Source organism: Thunnus thynnus, chromosome 12, assembly GCF_963924715.1.
Source record: "Thunnus thynnus chromosome 12, fThuThy2.1, whole genome shotgun sequence".
NCBI lineage: Eukaryota > Metazoa > Chordata > Actinopteri > Scombriformes > Scombridae > Thunnus > Thunnus thynnus.
In genome coordinates, this window is record NC_089528.1 from 25,778,424 (window position 1) to 25,797,357 (window position 18,934).

At 40.7% G+C, this 18,934-nt stretch overlaps 1 protein-coding gene across 3 annotated transcripts in view; it reads left to right on the forward strand.

Moving 5' to 3' along the window:
• LOC137194581 (zinc finger E-box-binding homeobox 1-like) overlaps positions 1–18,934 on the forward strand; it is a 72,501-nt gene that overhangs the window by 17,481 nt on the left and 36,086 nt on the right. The window contains exon 1 of one of the 3 annotated variants that reach the window (XM_067606616.1): positions 5,514–5,757. The exons of the other annotated variants lie outside the window; for them this stretch is intronic. Within the exon in view, the coding sequence (XP_067462717.1) occupies positions 5,529–5,757 (229 nt within the window). The 5' untranslated portion in view covers positions 5,514–5,528. Of the gene's footprint in view, positions 1–5,513; positions 5,758–18,934 lie in introns of those variants that run through there. 3 annotated transcript variants of the gene reach the window in all.

An 18,934-nucleotide genomic window follows, 5' to 3' on the forward strand; every position in this document is an offset into this window, starting at 1 on the left:
AATTAACATCATTATGATGTAAATGTAACTTAACGCTGTAACTGTTGTACAGTAGTAATTCCATTTTAATGTTGTATTTGGATTTAGTTGTATTTAGAAGTAGATTTATATTGTCTGTGATGTTTTTATGTGAAAGTAGAATAGTGGAAAGTTAAATTCAGTTTCATCTGCATGTATTTGAAGTAAAGAGTGGTCTGGTTTCTTAAATATCTTGCTCATGTAAGTAAACAAACACCACTGCTGCTACGTTAAAGATGTGTCAGTTAGAGCATCTTTATCTTCTGTAATGTGACTGTTTTCTGAGAGAAGAGCAAAAGTTATTATGTAGTTCTGAGATGGATTAAAGTGAATTGTTCAGAGATTTGAAAGTTAGCAGGATGTCGCTCCACTAGCAATCAACCCATAATCTACTGAAGTGTAGTTTTATATCATGGGAGGGATTAGCTGGTCCTCGTAATCCTATTTGATTTGAGAAAAGTAAAGAATTTGGTAGATAAATTCTTAAAATCTGCTTCTTTTTTTTTGGACACAATACCAAAAAAAAATATTAGAATAATTAAAGCACAGACACAGAATAAGAAGCAGGTAATTGAGCATCATTTTTGTGTGTAGGCTGTGATTTCTGTACTTAAACTGCGAGTCATCAGTTTAGATTGACGTTACCTTACGTTGACCTCAGTCTGCTGAGACAGTCGAGGTCAGTGGCGTCATCCATCAGCATCCTATCCTGACATGACATCCTATGTGTGCGCTCGGGCATGTTTATCCTAAATCTAAAGGCAGACACATACATGTGAGGTTTGCCTGGCCGAGCGGTACGCTAAGCTCTTAGTTTAACGTAGCCTAGCGAAGCATAGCACAGATACACAAACCGCTCACGGCAACACACACTTCACCCAACAGACCAGCTCGTGTCGCAGACTTAAACACATAGACGTCATGTTTTGCACATCACAACGTTCAGCTCTCACTAATGCTAAGCAGCTCTTTGTCACCGAGCGGAAGTCTACAGTTCTCCGACCTATTTCCCAAGGAGTTTTCTGCCAGAAAGAGAGACGTACGTGTGTGAGCTGAATACTGAGCAGGTGAGAATAGGAGGAAAATGTAGGGAGAAGCCGGTAGTGAGTTATAAGATCATGACCACAGTAGTGCAACAGGACCTGCTGGGGCATAAATCAGTCTCCCAGAGATTATTATTGATAAGGTGGAAGTGTTTTTTTTCCTGTCGAAACACACGGCGTAGACTCTCCTGACTCAAGATAGGAGGAGAAATTCATTTTGAGAGTGAGGAGAACGGTTGCCGGCTAAAAAGTAAAACCAAAACTTGAATATATTTAAGTTAGAAAATGAAGAGGAATGAGGAACTGTGAACATCTGGGAAATACTTTTCTCCCCCCCCCCCCAAAAAAAGTGGAAGGGAGACGTTTTAGAAATCTACACATCGACACGTCAGTCATGCCAGGAGACTGTTAAAACATTCTGCCATTAAAGAAACTCCACAGGGAAAGATAAGGTGCCAGATTCACTGACTGTACTTTATTGATCGGCTGTATGATTAGCCGAATGCTTCTACATTACCCGATTGCTTAGAGGATATCCTTCATTTGGCATCAGTGATAGAGAACGCAGGGCCTAATGGATATTACATTAAGTCTTTGTACGAACTGAAAATACATCATGTGTCGCAACCAGTCTGGAAAAAATCAGGGTGTGGATTGAAACAGGAGACGCGTCGGAGGTAAGAGTCCTCTCCGCTCTGCACTCTAGCTGTCATCTGAGCAGCTACGAAGCCCCGTCCCTCACATTAAATTTTATGATAATCATTATGTTATAAATGGTTTTCGAAGGCCGTGGCGAGCGGGGTGAAGCTCAGGGGGGTGGACGGAGCGTTATGTGTGATTAAAGACTTAATAGGTGAACTTGATTGACACGTCAGAGGAGGAAGCCAGCAGAACCAGAAGAGAGGAGAGGAGTCCAACCGTCATGGTAGCCTCTCCAGCCATCTCCTTCTGAGCATTTGGTTTATAAGATGTCAGAAGATAGCAACAAATTTCCATCACAAGTTCACCAAAGCCCATGTTGACATATTTAAAATGTTTGTTTTTGTCTGACCAACAGTCCTAAACCCAAAGATGTTCAGTTAACTGTTACAGAAGACGAAGAAAAACAAAATCATTGCATTTGAGGAGCTTTTTTTGCTTAAAAAAATCAACTAATAAGCAAAAATGTTGGATTATTTCCATCAACTGTTCAATTAATGAAGTTATCATCCCAGCTTTACTGAAAACATGTAAAATATGTGTCATCTTTTCTTTCTCGGGGTTGCTTATGATGCTTAATAGTGTCTGACAATGCAGACATGAGCTCGTCTGCCGCGTTTCAGCCGCATCGTTATCACAATCACAATCACTAAGAACAATAAGTTGGAAGATAATTAGTCCGGGAGACACTAGATGTGTATTCACAGCTGACACGGTGCGAGCTACCTCGGTACAAAGATAACAGTATCCCATGAACAGAAAATACCTGTAATTTAAAAAACGTGGCGACGATTCAGGAAAAACGAGTGCATCGGTTTTCCGTGAAGCTGGGCCCGACCCCCCCCCCCCCCCCCCCCCCCCGAATGTAATATTCACCATCTAAATTACAAGATTATTCCGGTTTTGGCTTTTGTTTTTCTCATCATTATTACACAACCACGAAGGTATTGTGTCACGTTTCTTTAAATCCTAGGAACGTTTACTCAGCACATAAGCTCAGCAGATACAACCCAGCTCACGTTTATACATATGGACACATTCAGACCTGGAAACGAACCAGTATAATCACAGCTTTTTCCACTCATCGGAGAAACTTTAGAGAAGTGTATTTCTTGCTAGAGGAAGGCATTTTGGATTATTTTTGGAAGCTTGGAAGTGATGTAGAAAAATGTAAAATATCAAACTATGTCATCTGTTTATCTGTGTAGTGGTCCAGAGCTACAGGTGAATCCTGTATTTTTCTTTCATGCGGTCCCAGATATTATAATCAGATTGAAAACTCGCCATCCGCTTCAATAACGACCTACTCTTTGAATGTTCTTCCTTTGTATGTTTGATATGAAATCTCACCGCTAAGGGAAGAAGGAAGCGGTGAAATGTGATTACCTGTTGACAGCCGGTGACTGAAAAAGTTCCACATAACAACCCTTTTTTTTTTTGTAAGAGAGACGACTTTGTTGAATCCGTTGTTGGGAATGTGAACGCAGGAGGAGGAAGACTCTCAGATCCCATGAAATTTGGGGAAACCACCGTGCTGTGACACTACTGGGTCAAATACTAATGCTGAGCATCCAAAACACAGCCATGACCTAGATTTACACCTACCAATAGCTGTCACATCCAGCAGAACAACAGAGGATCCGAAGAGGGTGGTAAAATAAATAACAAATCCCCCAGTACCTCCTGCGTTTTTATAAAAGTGTCATCCGCTGCGTGTCTGCCTGTTTGTTTGTTTTGTTGATCATAAGGCACACGGGGCGCAGTGTCTGCGTGTGACAGGGAAAGTGTCGAGTAGGCACATTTGACAGGAATCCGGGACTGGATAATAAGCTGGTTAGAAGACTTCCTGTTCCAGATGTGCACCAGGTCTGACATACAACAGAGACTCAGGAGCTGTGTGTGTGTGTGTGTGTTTTTTCTTATGTTGGCATGTTAAACATTTAGCTAACGTTCACATCCTGATTGATTTGGGTTAAGTTAAAAGAGCAGAATAAATCCGTATTCATGAATCAACAAATATAGAAAACGGCCCGGCGAGGAGCAGAATTAATTTGGAAAGTAGAGCAAACCTACATGGACTTTTCTCTGATGGGAGACAAAGGCGTTCTCCTGTCCACAGCTGGATTTGTTATTGGTCCACAACACTGTCCCCCGTCGTACACAGTTAGAGGGATTGAACAGAAAGTGTATTTGTAGCCCAGCAGTGATACAGATATTTGATGTCTTTGCATCTGACCATTTTTATTGCAAAATCAGTGTTTTCTCCAGATAGTATTGGCAGGGAGGGTTGCAGAAATTATTTATTGATTTATTTTATATTAAAGGACTATCCACCGATTTAGCATTGCAATTCTATTACATTGTCAGAGTCTCAAGGGTTTCAAAATCAATGCAGCAGAACCAGAGATTTCATCTTTTTTTCAATGCATTCTTATTCCTTGTCAAAACCGAGTGCCTACGTCACCCAAAATGCAACTCAACCGCTGACAGTTCAATCGTAACCTCGATCTGTTAGCCTCAAGCGGTGATGAGCAGCAGCCTGCAGACGTCTTGTAAACTCATGTTTTCCGACTCCCCCAGACACTTTTCATTTTATAACTCCAAGTCTTCATCCCCAACCGATGCTGACATCACTTAAAGCAACTCATCAGACTTTGCACAGCGCCCTCTGGAGCCACAACACCTGCAAACACACTTTGATGTGTAAAATATGCTCGTTTCCCATTTAAGGCAAGTTTTGACCTACTCAATAAATTATTGACAAGGTAACTAAATTAAATTAGACCGTTCAATGACGAAGCATAACCAAAATGACAAAGATCAATTCCATTAATACAAAATGAATTATGCATAGAAAACAAGCTGATATCTGGTTTTTAAATAGAAGCCAGACATATCAGTCCAACCCCAGCTGAAACATAAAGACAGATAGTCACAGGAATATATATACAGTGTTTCTGCACATAAAGTCAAAAATGGTTTCTACATAGAGATTAAGAGTGAGGTACATGTTGCATGTGAGGGTTTATGCCCTACAAGATGTGAGGTATCCTCGATGCTTTACAGTGCACGTATTACTTTGTTGTGTAAAATTGGTTGATGTTCCATCAAAGGCTGTGATCAGGCCATTACAGCCCAGTAAGGATCATTTACTGAATTTTGCTTTGTTTTTGAAGCACTTATGCTTGCTGACTCATAAGGTGGTTGTTAGGATGAATTGTGGTCTGTGTGGTGGGTGCAGTAAACCAGCAGCATCATGCCCTCAGGAAGCTGCAGTTGAGCAACACCAATACTGTCGAATCACTGGTATACTGGGGAGCGTGCCTATTTCGGTCAGTGTTAAACATGTGAAGAAAACCCCCTGATCTCAAAATTTTACTTTCATTTGTTGCTTAAAAACTTTTGAGACTGTGTTTAGGAGAGTTTTCTGTCATATTTTACTACACAACTTTGCGTCTTGTGCTGTAAAACAAAATCTCATGTAACGTTACTGTGTGAATTGTCTCTGCACTGATGCCACCAGAGAAGATCCCCCCTGAATCAGTCGGTAGATAAACTGTTTATATTCAAATAAATGTATTCAGGAGCAGCTCCGGCTCTGATTGCATTGTTGCATTTCAACCACAAACTAGCTGCCCTCCTTTCTCCTCTCCTCTGGTTTGTCATGTGGTCAAGATAGAAGCATGTGCTCAGAGAGTCCCCCCCCCCCCCCCCCCCCCTTCAGCACAGCGACCCGTCTTCCTCCTCCCCTCATGCAGTGGCCTCTCAATGCTTGTCGCTGCTCGTTCCCAGTCAGTGGGCGCCGGTGGCTTGCTAGCGACCTTCGCGACCTCTTTAGCGCTGCTTGGCGCGGCGTGGCTCTTGGCTCGGGCTCTCCTCCTTTCTGGCCTCTGGTCTTACACTGAAACATGTCTGCTCACCGGGGGTTGGCGGAGGCTGTTGGTAACCATCAGCACGGTGGACGCCATCTGCACATCATATACTCGTCTACTGTCAAGTGAGTCAGCTTAGATGTGCGTTAATAGCACTCAGTTTCAAGTCACATTTTATAGGAGGTTTTAGCAAAACTTCCTTTAATTTTAAAACTCAAGCCACAAAAGTTGAGCTACCTAGCTTAAAATATATTCTGTCTATTTGTATTGGAAAATATTACTTGGCTCGTGGTGTTTTCTCTTGTATTTTTTGATTGTTATGCATCACAACAGCAGAGCAAACTCCTTGTATGTGCAAACCTGCTTTGCAATACGCTTGATTGTGAGTCTGATGGCTTAAGAACTACCTGCAACAAATAATGTAGATGATACACATGAATACATATAGATTATGTGATTATTATGAACAAAAATTGCTGAGGCACAAATAGAACTATTTTAATACTGCCAGAAAAATGCATCAAAACACTGGAATTAGTCTGTGTGTCTGCTCTAATTTCATAAATCTAGGCTGATACATTACTGTAAGATCTGGATGGAAACTTACATTTTTTTTTATATTCTTCACTCCTGTAGACAAAACCTTTGGAGACGGTGAAGTTTTTTGGAAAGAATTGACCTAATTCCCTAAAAAGAAGGTCTTGTGAGTGCAGAACAGAGAACAGAAGGTCCGACCTCATTAATCACATGTATCGATCTGATGTTACTGGCGTTAGCGTAACGTCTTCAAGAAAATAAATCACTAAGCAAACACCAGAACCTGTACTGGATTTAAATTGCTGATTCACTCCAGTAAAAACCTACATCCTACCTCTAGATCTCATCCAGTACTAATGTTTTTTCTGAACAGGGCTTTTCTCTGCACCATTTAAGTTGTGGAAGCAGCATAAAACAGATGTCGGATGGCAGCACGGTGCACCGGACTCACTCTAAGCCTATGAGAACTCTGTATTCCCTGACCCTCTCCCGCTCCGAGTGCCAGATCTCATCTGATCTGAAGCACAATTAGCCTGAGCTCTGAAACAGTGTTTTCAGTAAACTCGTGGAAAGGGGGGACCTCCAGTCCGGAGAGAGCAGTTTAACTGTACGACAACTGCGGGGCGAACTCTGCGAACTGTTAAACACGGATATCTGAGTCTACAGTCCCTGCACTGTTATCTGTGTGACTGCTGTGTGTGTGTGTGTGTGTGTGTGTGCATCCTAGCATCTGTCTGTTTACTGGCCGCGCTTGTGTATTTCAGAGGTGCAGTTGTCGTCCGGGTGAGTCAGGTTTTCCTGTAAACTCGGGCACTGCTGCGAGTAGAGAAGCCGGAGAGGTCAGACTCACAGCTGCTCTCCAGGGGATAGAATGTGAAAGAGCAGGCGGCAGAAATCAGAAAAAAGTATAAATATTGTCACATTACTTCCTGGCACAGGTCATCCTGAAAAAAATACCTACTATTTATCCTGAAAGCAAGGGTCAAAGACATTTTAATCACACTTCAAATTGACACATTCACAACATCATTTCACTCATTTTTGCATGTCAAATTAGCAAAAAAAAAACACATTTGTCATATGATTTAATGCATTTATCTATTTCATCTCTGCAAACACTGTTTCTACTATAGTCTTCTAGCACAGGACATTGTTGTATAAAATGAGCTCAACAAAGGTTGAAAGTGGTGTCAAAATTCACGACGGGACGTTTATTATCGACAAGCGAAAAGAAGTTACGAGCTGTGTAACGCCTCGTAGAAGGCAAGGTGTGTCTAAAAGCTAAACTACATTGCACTAGACCTAGAGGGCTGCAGAGACTGACCTACATGCAGCGAGCTGTAATACTGATATTATAGCAAGAAGCGGAGGGGGGGAAACAAGGAAATGAGTGTTGAGCAGCTTTCTGAAAGCAACCTGTTTACTGCAGGTCATGCTGCGTATGCACTGCAGTCTATTTGTGCACATAATGAAATCAAAAGAGTCACATGCAGGTGATGTATGGATAATATATAAACCCTGTCATGAGCCTAAACACCCAACGACTGAGCGTGCACACACACACACACACATACACACAAACAGTCATTTAACAAGGCAACAAGATTTAATGTCTCGGATCTCATGTCTGCCAAAGTGGAGACCTACATAAAAATGGAATTACAAAAATAAAGAAAGAAGAAAGAAAAGTGCTTGTATGGCAGTTTTCCTCGGTGCACACACACACATGCTCAGTCTCTCTCCCTCCCTCAGAGTAATAGCTGGAGCTTCTTAGGTAAATTGAATCAGTCGCTCCCCGGTCGGTCAGGTTCTTGTGCGGCCCCCTGGCATGGAAACTCAAGCCATCAGATTGATTTTCGCTCTCTCTCTCTAGCGCGGTCGGCCTCCCCTCTTGTTCCGCCCCGTGTTTCAAGGATGGTCTGAGTAGTCGACTGGATCCAGCTGAGTTGAAAGCCTGGGAGCCCCGGGTTACTGGGCTGCTGCCTGCTGGACCCACCGGAGTAGGCTTATCACCATGTCCCCCCCCCCCCCCCCCCGTGTTTGATTTATCTCACTTGGCTTACGCATGAATTCTGTCACCACTAGTGTGTGTAGTGCGGTCTGTCAGTCAGTCTCTGCGTGACTATGACAGTGGATGTTATACTGTATATGTGAGTGCCTTCTGGGAGTAAAGCTTATGTAACCCCTGTAGTCTTTTATCCCCCACGGGTCTGCTTCTGAGACTAGTAGAAAAACGGGGTCAGTCCAGCTCCTCTTAATCGCTTCTTCCTTGGCGAGGCGGCGTTGAGACAGCACACACACACACACACACACACACATATCTCCTTGAGCTATTTTCTGCCTGACTTCAGGTCCTGCCCTCAAACCTGTCCTCCATCTAAGCCTTCAGACTCAGAAGGCTATTAAAGAGATATTTCACCAAAATCCAGCCTCTTGTTCCCCAGGCTGTTTGTCAAACCACAGGGAGGCGGGTCAGACAGGCAGGCAGACTACATCACTGTGATCAGACTGCTAGCCTCTTACTCATGGGTGACTGACATTACACCAGCAGAGAGCCCATCAGCTACACCGTTTGTCCAAAACAGTATTTTAAAGGTGTCCTGGGATTTAAACACAGCATCGGTGATGGGAGGGGCCTATAATAACGCCTCTGTGTCTTTTAAAGGTGCAGCGTGTTGAATTTAGTGGCATCTAGTATGTTTTAATTAGTGTATAATCACCTGAAAATAAGAATCCTGTTTTCGTTAGCTTAGAATGATCCCTTTATATCTACATATAGAGCAGATCCTCTTCCACAGAAGCCGCCATGTTTCTACAGTAGCCCAGAACGGACAAACCAAACACTGGCTCTAGAGAGGACCTTTCGCATTGTTTGTGAGTGCTGATAAATGTGCCTAAAGCTGCAATGATTAGTCAATTAATCTATTAGTCGACTGACAGAAAATAATTGGCAATAATTTTGTTGATCGAGTAATTGTTTAAGTAATTTTTTTGAGCAGAAATAGCAGAAATTCACTGGTTCCAGCTTCCTAAATGTGAATATTTTCTGGTTTTCATACTCTTCCATGATAATAAACTGATTATCTTTGAGTTTTGGACAAAAAAAGACATTTTGAGAGCTTGGATGGACTTTCTTCACAATCTTCTGATTTTATGAAGCACATGAATAATCGGTTAATGAAGAAGATAATCGGTAGATTAAATGATAATGAAGATAATTGGTAGTTGCAGCCTTAAATGTATCTTTTTTTTCTGTTGAATCAGAATCCTTTTAGAGGAAAACTTCCTATCTAAAACATTTAAAATAGTGTCCTGGGCCTTTTATTTTGGTTTGGAGGTATGTTTATTTTCTTTATGCTGTGTGTATCTGGCTACAGGCAGATGTATGTTATGTACAAGTTAAAAGCCTCAGTTAACTACAAACATGGTCTCACTGTCGGCTCCTCTGAATCAAAGAGTAACGGCTTCTTTCTTGATATGTCATTTTTCACCGGTGGTTAACAAAAGGCCTTTTTTCACAGAGGACGTTTTGACATGTCACAGTAGGAAAAGCACCGGTGTAAATAATGAAATTAATGATAGTTCAATTTAGCAGCTTTGGCTCTGGTTTTGCCTCTCGCATGCTGCTTCACTGTCACACTGTTATGGCACATCTGAATAGCACCGAGCTATTGTGAACAGCAACACCTGTGCAAGTCAAAATGTCTCCTGCAAAGAAGGAAGCAAATCCAGAAAGAGCAGTTTCTATACATCATTAATGATGGACTGAGTAGATCAACCCATTGAGACAAGTATCCCAGTATCCCATCCTTAACTAAGTATACTCTGTTCATACACCCGCAGCCTTTGGCTCATCATTAAATAATTCTGGTGCAGGAAATCACTAATTGAAGTAGAAGTTAGAGAGACAGGTTGAGGGAAAGTGGGACACAAACTCACTGGTTTTATCCTCTCAGATGTGAGGATTTAGTGTTTTTTACCCATTTTTTTTCATGAAATTTTATTATTTATTATCAAGAAACACAAAATGTAAACAGATAGAGACAGATAAAGACAGAAGATCCCTCCCTATTCCCTCTCTATGTCATGAGATAGGGCTGCACTATGGTAGATATATACATATACAGTATTATGCAAAAGTTTTAGACACTTTAGATGTTTAGATTCTTCTTCATAATATAACACCATCAGGGAAACGTCTGATCGGTTTCAAATTTATTCTGCAGCGTGACAAACATACAGCCAGAGTCATAAAGAACAATCTTCACTTTTACAAGAAGACAAGGAGACCTGAAACAGATGGTTTGGTCCCCACAGAGCCCCGATCTCAACATCATGCAGTCAGTCTGGGATTACATGAAGAGACAGAAGCAACTGAGACGCCGAAATCCGCAGAAGAACTGTGACAACTTCATCAAGATGCAGGAAAAACCGACCTGCCGAGTACCTGAAAAACTGTGTGCAGGTGAACCGAGGAGAACTGCAAAGCTGCTCACAGCAAATATTGTTTTGATTTAAGTTTCTTCTGTTTACTGAACTTTGAAGTTAATTTATACGTAAAAACTATTCATGGCATTATTTTTTGAAAGCATCCTCACTTTCAGTGCTTAAAACATTTGCACAGTACTGTATAGGCTATATAATATAAACACATGCACAGACACATAAACATACTGTATATGGTATTTGTATGGTATTAGAACTGCCAAATATTTGCTGGTTGCAGCTTCTCAAATGTGAGGATTTGAAGCTTTTTTTCGTCATGCATGACAGTAAACTGAGTATCTTTGGATTTTGGACTGTTGGTCAAGCAAAACAACACATTTGAAGGCATCTGAGGCATTTTTCACAATTTTTGTGACATTTTATAGACAAAACAATTCATTGATTAATTGAGAAAATAATCCACAGAATAGCTGATCATGAAAATAATCATTTTTTGCAGATGTATATGGTATTTTTCATAAAAGATATGTAATAAACAAGGTAAAACTTGAACTTGCCTTTACCCCATGTTTTCTGGCTGGCCCTTGTTTTTCTCATGCTGTCAGTTGTTACCTGTAAGATAATCTCTTTGCCATAACCATGATAAGCAGATCTAAGCAGTTTATCAGTATTTCATATCTACTTCACATTGTAAACCGAATATCTTTGCATTTTGCAGTGTAGGTTGTCTCTCGTAGCTCTTTGAAAACATGACGGGCATTTTTTATTGTTTTGTGGACTAAAAAATCAATAGATTAATTGAAAAAATAACTTTAAATACCTTAGATTATTGACAGACCGATGCTCTCTATAAGAGAATAAATGTGATGCCGTCTGCAGCCACCTCATCAACTGTGACCTTGTCAGCCTTTGTGTACAGCCGATCACTAACTTAATCGACACGCGGGAGGTAAAGCCCTGAGTCCGGTGTACAAACAGTAGCTGTACACAATAAATCATCCTCGATAGATTACCGTATAAAACCCTTTAATCCAGGCGTAGAGCCGGTATGGATGGCCCTTTTTTGGCAGAGAAGATTAGTGTGTGTACGCCTCCTGATGCGGCAGATTAATATATGTTCTGTAGTATTAAATTAGATTTAAGCTTCAGTTATGTGTTGTCCTCTGCAGCCACGGCGGTGAAGGGAGGATGGGGGGGGAAACGCCCTACCGGAGCGGTTGCACGAGTCAGGACGAGTGTGTGTGTGCATGCATGTGAGTGTGAGAGAGAGAGTTTATGAGCGAGTATGACGATGCAGGTTATGTGATCAACTGCTCGCTCACCTCATCCTTCACACACCTCTCACACTCTCACCTCTCTTTCTTTCTTTCTCTCTCACACACACACACACACACATATATATACTCACAGGCTGCGGGCTGTTAGGTACTCATTGTTTTGAAGTGAGTACTTCTGTTTCTCCTCTCGTGCATTTAAAAGAACTGGACTGGCAGCAGGGGAGTTTCCACCAGCAGCCCCCGGTGCTATTAGTGATGTTCTTTTTTTTTTTCGTTTCCTACTGTGGACGGGAATCAGAAGTGAGCGGGTGACAAACGAGAAAGGAATCGGTGAATTAGGCCAGAAAAACAGTTCTAGACCTACCAGCCGCAGCTCTGTTTGTGTTTCTCTTTGTAATACTCAGTCTTGGCAAGTTCATCCGTGAAGACACGACCTGATAAGAAGTGACACAAATAGAGGTTGTTTATCTCCTCATTGACACTTAGTAGCTGTGTTGTACACCTACAGCACGACGCTCTCAGATGTAAACCGTCACACTTCATACATATAAGAACTTTGTTTAAATTTAGCTGCAATGATTTATCGATTAATTGCTCGATGGAAAATGAATGGGCTATCAACTATTTTGATAACATGAGTCATATTACCCAGTGAGTCATTTTTGTAGAAGTGACGCCAAGCTTCTCTGGTTCCTGCTTCTTTAATGTGAATATTTTCTGTTTTTTTTTAGTCCTCTGTGATTATAATCTGAATGTCTTTGGGGTTTTGGTCTTTGGGTAACAGTGATTGACATTTTTAGTCTTTTATATTTGAATCAGCAACTATCTGATCAGAGGATAAGAGAGTAAGATTCAAAATGTGACTTTTGATGCCAACGTTCGTTACAGATTTCCGTACTCGGTGTTATTGAGGTTCAGCATCCAGACCCGATGTTAATCCATGTTGTTTTTCACAATGGTCAAGTTTAGCTTTTGTTTGTGGATCATTTTTAACAGATTACTCATTTGTATAGCTCTAAAATCACAGACAGACAGAGGATCGCCCCGGTAGCTGACTGGTACCTACAGTGAACGCCACATAACTGCAACATCCCTGGTTTGATTCCTCATCATACCCATCTCTCTCTGCTCACTATCCAATAAAGGCAAAAATGCCAACAAAAAAAAAGATCTTTAAAATCACTGGTGGAATTTGGACAACACTTGAAGGAACTATGCTTGTCACCACAGTGTGTTAATATCAGTCAGTTAATATCAACACAGATGTGTGCTCACATTTTGAATTAAAAGATGGAAGGAGAAAGTTTCATGACTTTCGTCCATAAGTTTGCTCTATTTGCCAGCTGCCTCCAGTTAAATGTAACTGAAAGGAACAGCATCTTTTCATGTTGTAAAATGCATCTCATTAGTGTTTTTTTCCTTTCATTCCCATCAACTATGCAACATTGACAGCTACGTTGATGATATATTCACAGCAGTTTCAGTCAATTTTACTTGAATGTTGATGCCGTGTAAAATTTAGAAATTATATCCAGTCATTACCCGCAGCGTCAACATTAAATCAGAATGTCAGGCCTTCTTACAACACACAGCTTTTAAGTGTAATCTTCACTGCAGATCAAATTATCATAACGTCAGAATATCAGCTATTTTAAAAATATGGAAACCGCTTCTGTAAATTCCTTTAAGCTGCTATTTCCAGTGAAGTTTCTTTAAGCCGGAGTAGAGCTGAGACTGAAGGTCAGCCTTAAGAGGGGAAGATAGGAGGAGGGAAGAAGGTGCGAAGGTAAACAGGAAGTGACCACTGACCGCTTTAACCCCTCACTTCCCCATATGTCACTTCCTGTATGTGGACCTCTGCTTACCGAAGGGTGTCCGGGTCACATTTGTCAGCCTCGTTAGGGGACCGCCGGTGTGTGTGACATGTCACGAAGAGAGAGATCTGACATGTTTTATTATACATGACAAGGTTGCCTGTGATATGATGATATGTAGGTCAAAGCTATGTTTATACTTTATGTGTGTGTGTGTGTATATATGTGCGTGGGGGGTAAATTCTTAACAGCACCGTGTTTGCGTGTGACCCAGTTGCTGTCAGAGAGAGTTAAATCCTGCTGATCCTACAGTTGTCACACACACACACACAGTGAAGTGTGTGTGTGTGTTTTGTCAGGTAGGTAGCGGAAAGTCAGTGTGGCAGGAGATGCATCTAGTCAGCAGATCGCTTTTTACCGACACTGGATCAGTGGGACTGCAGAATCCAACTCCTGCTTCTCACTGTGGAGTTCCGTTCACAAAAGCACGGTTTCTTTTGTCTTGCCTCCCTCCTCCCACCGCCACCGCCACCACTACGGGGTCAAAGGTCAGGCTGCAGGACGAGGGGCATGTAGAGAAATGCACTGCAACAGGAGGCAGCAGCAATAGTATTATTTCAGTTGCAACTCGGATTACACCTTTAAATATGCATATAAAACATTGTTATTGTCTCTAACAAGTGCTGGGCTGCTGCATGTGACCTGGTCACTCACTCTAATATAAGCCTGCAACTCACAATTACTTTCATTGCTGATAACAGTAATGAAAAACTGTCCATAAGTTCCCAGAACCCAAGATAACATCTTCATATATCTGTTTTGTAAAACAGTCCAAAACTCAAAGAGATATTCAGTTTATAATGATATAAAACAGAGAAAAGTGGAACATCGTCATATTTTAAAAGCTGGAAAAACATGTTTTTTTGCCTGAAAAATCACTGACTCAATTAATTGATTCTCAAAATAGATGCTGATTATTTTTCTTTCGATCGACCGATTCCATTAATCGTCTTCAGCTTTGCTTTGATATGCGACAGTATTACGAGAACAGCATGCATCTTACCCACGTTACGAAAAAACAAATGGGTTTCATGGACTTCAAACAGAAACAGTCAGTGTAAATTCTCTGAAATCTACAGATACTCAGTCTTAAAAAAACTTTGCTCATTGTCACGTCTTTTGGGTGGGGAGGGGGAGAGGAGGGGGGGGGGGGGGGGGGTTCCTGCTGTCTTTTATGCTGCTGATGCACATCTGAGAAATAACAGCTTTCTGGAAATGTGTTGTACAGAGAGGTTTCAGTTTGACTCACCGTTACATTAAATGGAAACCGAAATGCTCAGGTGAACAGAAACACTATTTCTCTTACCTGCAGCGTATATAAACTGTAAGTCCAGTGAGTTTGACCTGTTTTCAGCCATTTGCAGTACTTTACATTTATACCTGGAGTATTGAACTCCATCTGGTGTATTAAGGAGGATTTGTTTTGCATGGAAACAGCTGGTAGTTTAAGTGTGAAGCATTTGTATCTTTTTTGCAAGACATACAGTTCACAGTAAGAATCAGATCTGAAATCTTTAGCCCAAATAGAGACTTTGTGTATTTGTATTTCCGTCTTTAGTTGACACTATAGAGGCAAATGTTTTGCTCTTCTGTGTTTGTCCACTGCTTCACCACCTATCAGAGTGAAGCAGTGCAATTATGTAATATCTTGTTACGCCTTTGGCTTATTTTTATTGTTTCTCAGCTGATTATCATTTCTGTTTCCTCATTTTAATATCTACCGTAGTTCATCTGAGGCTTTTTAATCAAAGCTGCATCATGAGTCTTTTTGCACATTATGTGTTTTTTTTTTTTTCTAATGATGTTCCCCATTCTGGCTGATCTGTGAAGCTTTCTATTAAAAGGACAAGAGAGGAAATGATTTAACGCTGGCTAGTCCGTCCTTATCGGAGCACTCGCTGCTGCTGCTGCTTAGGAGACACTTTTGATTTCTTTCTTCATGTTTTATGAAGGGTTTTCATAGAGAAACACCCAGAAAAAGAGCCTTTCAGTTAGTGTTACCTCTTCTTCTTGAAACCTACTTTAAGGAGACTAACGAGACTGGTGGAGTTTTATATGAAAATCCTGCTTAGGGCGTCTTCAAACCATACCTCCTTACCCATTAGTGTTTCTGTGACTCACTGATGAACTCCAGTTGATTAGAGGTGCAGTCAAATCAGTGGTTTTTCCCGGCAGCTGTAACAGGACTGAGATCAGAGCTGAGAATGTTATGTAATGCCCCTGCGTACTGCCACCCCCCGTAGAGAGTGACTCATTACACACACACACACATATGCACAAACACAGCTTGTACCAGTGTGTATGGCATTAACTTGATGCATATTATCTCCTTTAAAATGGACTTGATCTTACAGAGAAGATGTCAGTCAAATGTTTATTTTGTCAGAAAATCATTGTGAGATTTGTACATCGTTGTTGTTTTGTTGACAGCTGAAGGGAAACAAGTTAGAGATCAAACCCCAATAGACAGAACGCATCCTACGCATTGCAGTATAGAGATTATCGCTAGTTTGTTATTGAAGTAGTAAATACATTGTGCACTGTGGCAGTTTAAGACCTCCACAATGCATTTTAACACTTAAACCACACTTCCGTGGAAAGATCACTCTCTTAACACACTCGCACACACACAGACTCTAGCAGTGATGTCAGTGGTTTGTCAGGTATAGTGTTGCTCAGTGAGTCATAGCACTGTCAGCTAAAGTTCTAGTAAATGAGAGCATTGACTAAATGACATCAGCAACAGCGTCGTACCACCTTTCACCTGTAAGTCAGCTGATAACGTCTGGGAACTTACAGGCTTGCAGCCTCACTAAGACCAAAAACAGTGGATCATATCACTCCACTTCTCAGATCTTTATTCTGGCTTCCTGTCTGTCAAAGAATTGATTGCACAATACTACTCTTGGTTTTTTTAAAGCTCTGAACGGTTTTAGGGCCAAAACACATTTCTGATCCGCTGCTACGTTGTGAACCGTCCAGACCTCTCAGGTCGTCCGTGACAGGTCTGCTTTCTGTCCCCAGAGTCCAAACTAAACATGGAGAAGCAGCGTTCAGCTTTTATGCACCACATGTCTGGAACAAACTTCCAGAAAACTGCAGGTCTGCTGCAACTCTCAGTTGTTTTAAATCAAGGCTGAGGACTTTTCTGTTTACCACTGCCTTTGATTAAATCAAATAATTATTCATTTCTTACACTGCACTGTAAGTTTTATTCTTGTATTTTGTTCTATTTTAGCTTATTGTTGTTTTAATATTCTCTTAGCTCTTACTGGCTGTTTTTTAATGTATTTAAATATCCTTTTATGGTGTGTTTCTTTTGCACGATGCTTTTAATGTTTTATGTAAAGCACTTTGAATCGCCTAGTTGCTGAAGTGTGCTATATAAATATATCCCTCCTTTAGATACTTAAAAAATATGTTGTGAGAAAATGATTGCGGGCACAGAAAAAAAACATGTTTATGGTGACTATTAAAGTAATGAATCATTTTAAAAGAGACCCTGTTAGATTGCGGCATATTCCTCTCTGTCTCTTGTATGTTTAATATAGACATTAAAATTTGATTTTGTTTTTGAGTGGTTGACTTTAAAATTATTGCTTTTTCAAATATTACAAAATAAAACTGGTGGTGTTGTTATTTCACCTGATATATTAGACACTGTGTTTCCCCTCAAAATACTGTCCAAAGCTGTATTCCCAGGTAAATGTAATTAGTTTTGTCTAGAGGCTAATGGATGTCAGTGACCAATGGAAAGTTTACTGGTCTTGAGGGAGCATACTTTTTTTTATTAGCCCCACCATTTTTATATGTTTGGTAATGTCGAGAATGGTTAGTACTGCCCGTATCTCCCCTCTGTAAACTATTACTAAAATCTGTCATGCACATTTTCAGTATGTGACTGAAACCACCACCCTGAGTTCACCTTATTTAAGTACATTATTCTTAAATCCACAATCAGGAGTGTCATCATATAAGTGTATTTAAAGTGAAAATTATGAAAACTAAACAGACCTCTGTGGTGACGTTGAAATGTGAATTTCAGGTAGCTTTTCCTGTTTCCCCTCCGAAAGCAAATGAAACTTTTAAAATCAATCGCTCACACTTCACACTCATGGCAGTGTGCTAAAAGGTTTACTCTGTAGGAGAAGATCCTTGATCTCAGTGGGACTAACCTAGATTCACCGTTATTCTCTCTCAGAATCACTTGAAGTCAGGAGAGCAGGTAGGCAGTCTGTCTCAAATTAACCCCTTTGGTAACCTGCCAAGCTGGGAAAAGGTAAATAATAGATGAAATGCCAAGATTATAGAGCTGGGGTTTTTTTTCATGCAACCATTTAGCTGTTGGTTTTATATGATCAGATATTGTGTAAAATATTCAGTACAAAGATTACAGTACATTTATTGATATATTGATTTTAACTTTAAATAGGTTATTTTTTTGGGTTTGTCTTTAATTTTCCGTTTTTAGCAGCCAGCGCTCACCTAATTAACTAATCAGACTGCTTTGTATAGAGTGCCAAGGCCAATTAGGAGCTTGTTTCTTATACTGGCTTTTGTGTTCATATGTTTTTTATCTTTATCATGTAAATTGTATACTTTATTGTAACAATTGGAATTGATTATGCATTTTTTGTTGTTGTTGTTGTTTTTTTGTTGTTAGCTTAGCATAGCATAAAGACTGGAAGCAACAGCAAGGTAAAAAAAATGTCTAAGCTAAGCTAATCGTCTGCTGGCTCTAGCTTCATATTTAGTGGTATCAATCTTCTCATTTAACTTAAGCAAAAACGCTTTAAGCTGCATGACAAACCCTTTAAGGTCTAGCCCAGCCCACATCCCAATTTAAAACCTCTTTTCGTGCAGAATGGTGAGGCCCTTCAGATTTTCCATAGTTCCAACTATTCTCTGCTAAGGGGCCGTCTCACTATAAAGCAAAGACTCCCTGTCTGTCTGTCTGTATGTATGTCCTTTGCATATCTTGAGAACCATTCATCCAATCTACTTCACACTTGGCAGGTGTATTACTGGGGACTCAAGGACATGCAGTGTCGAATGTAGTGCAATTTGGACTTCAATATTGTTAAACTTTGAATAAACAGGCAAACAGCGCTCAGTGCAGGTGGGGCCTCAGAGCTCTGCAACTGCATGCCATGAGCACAGCCGGAGCT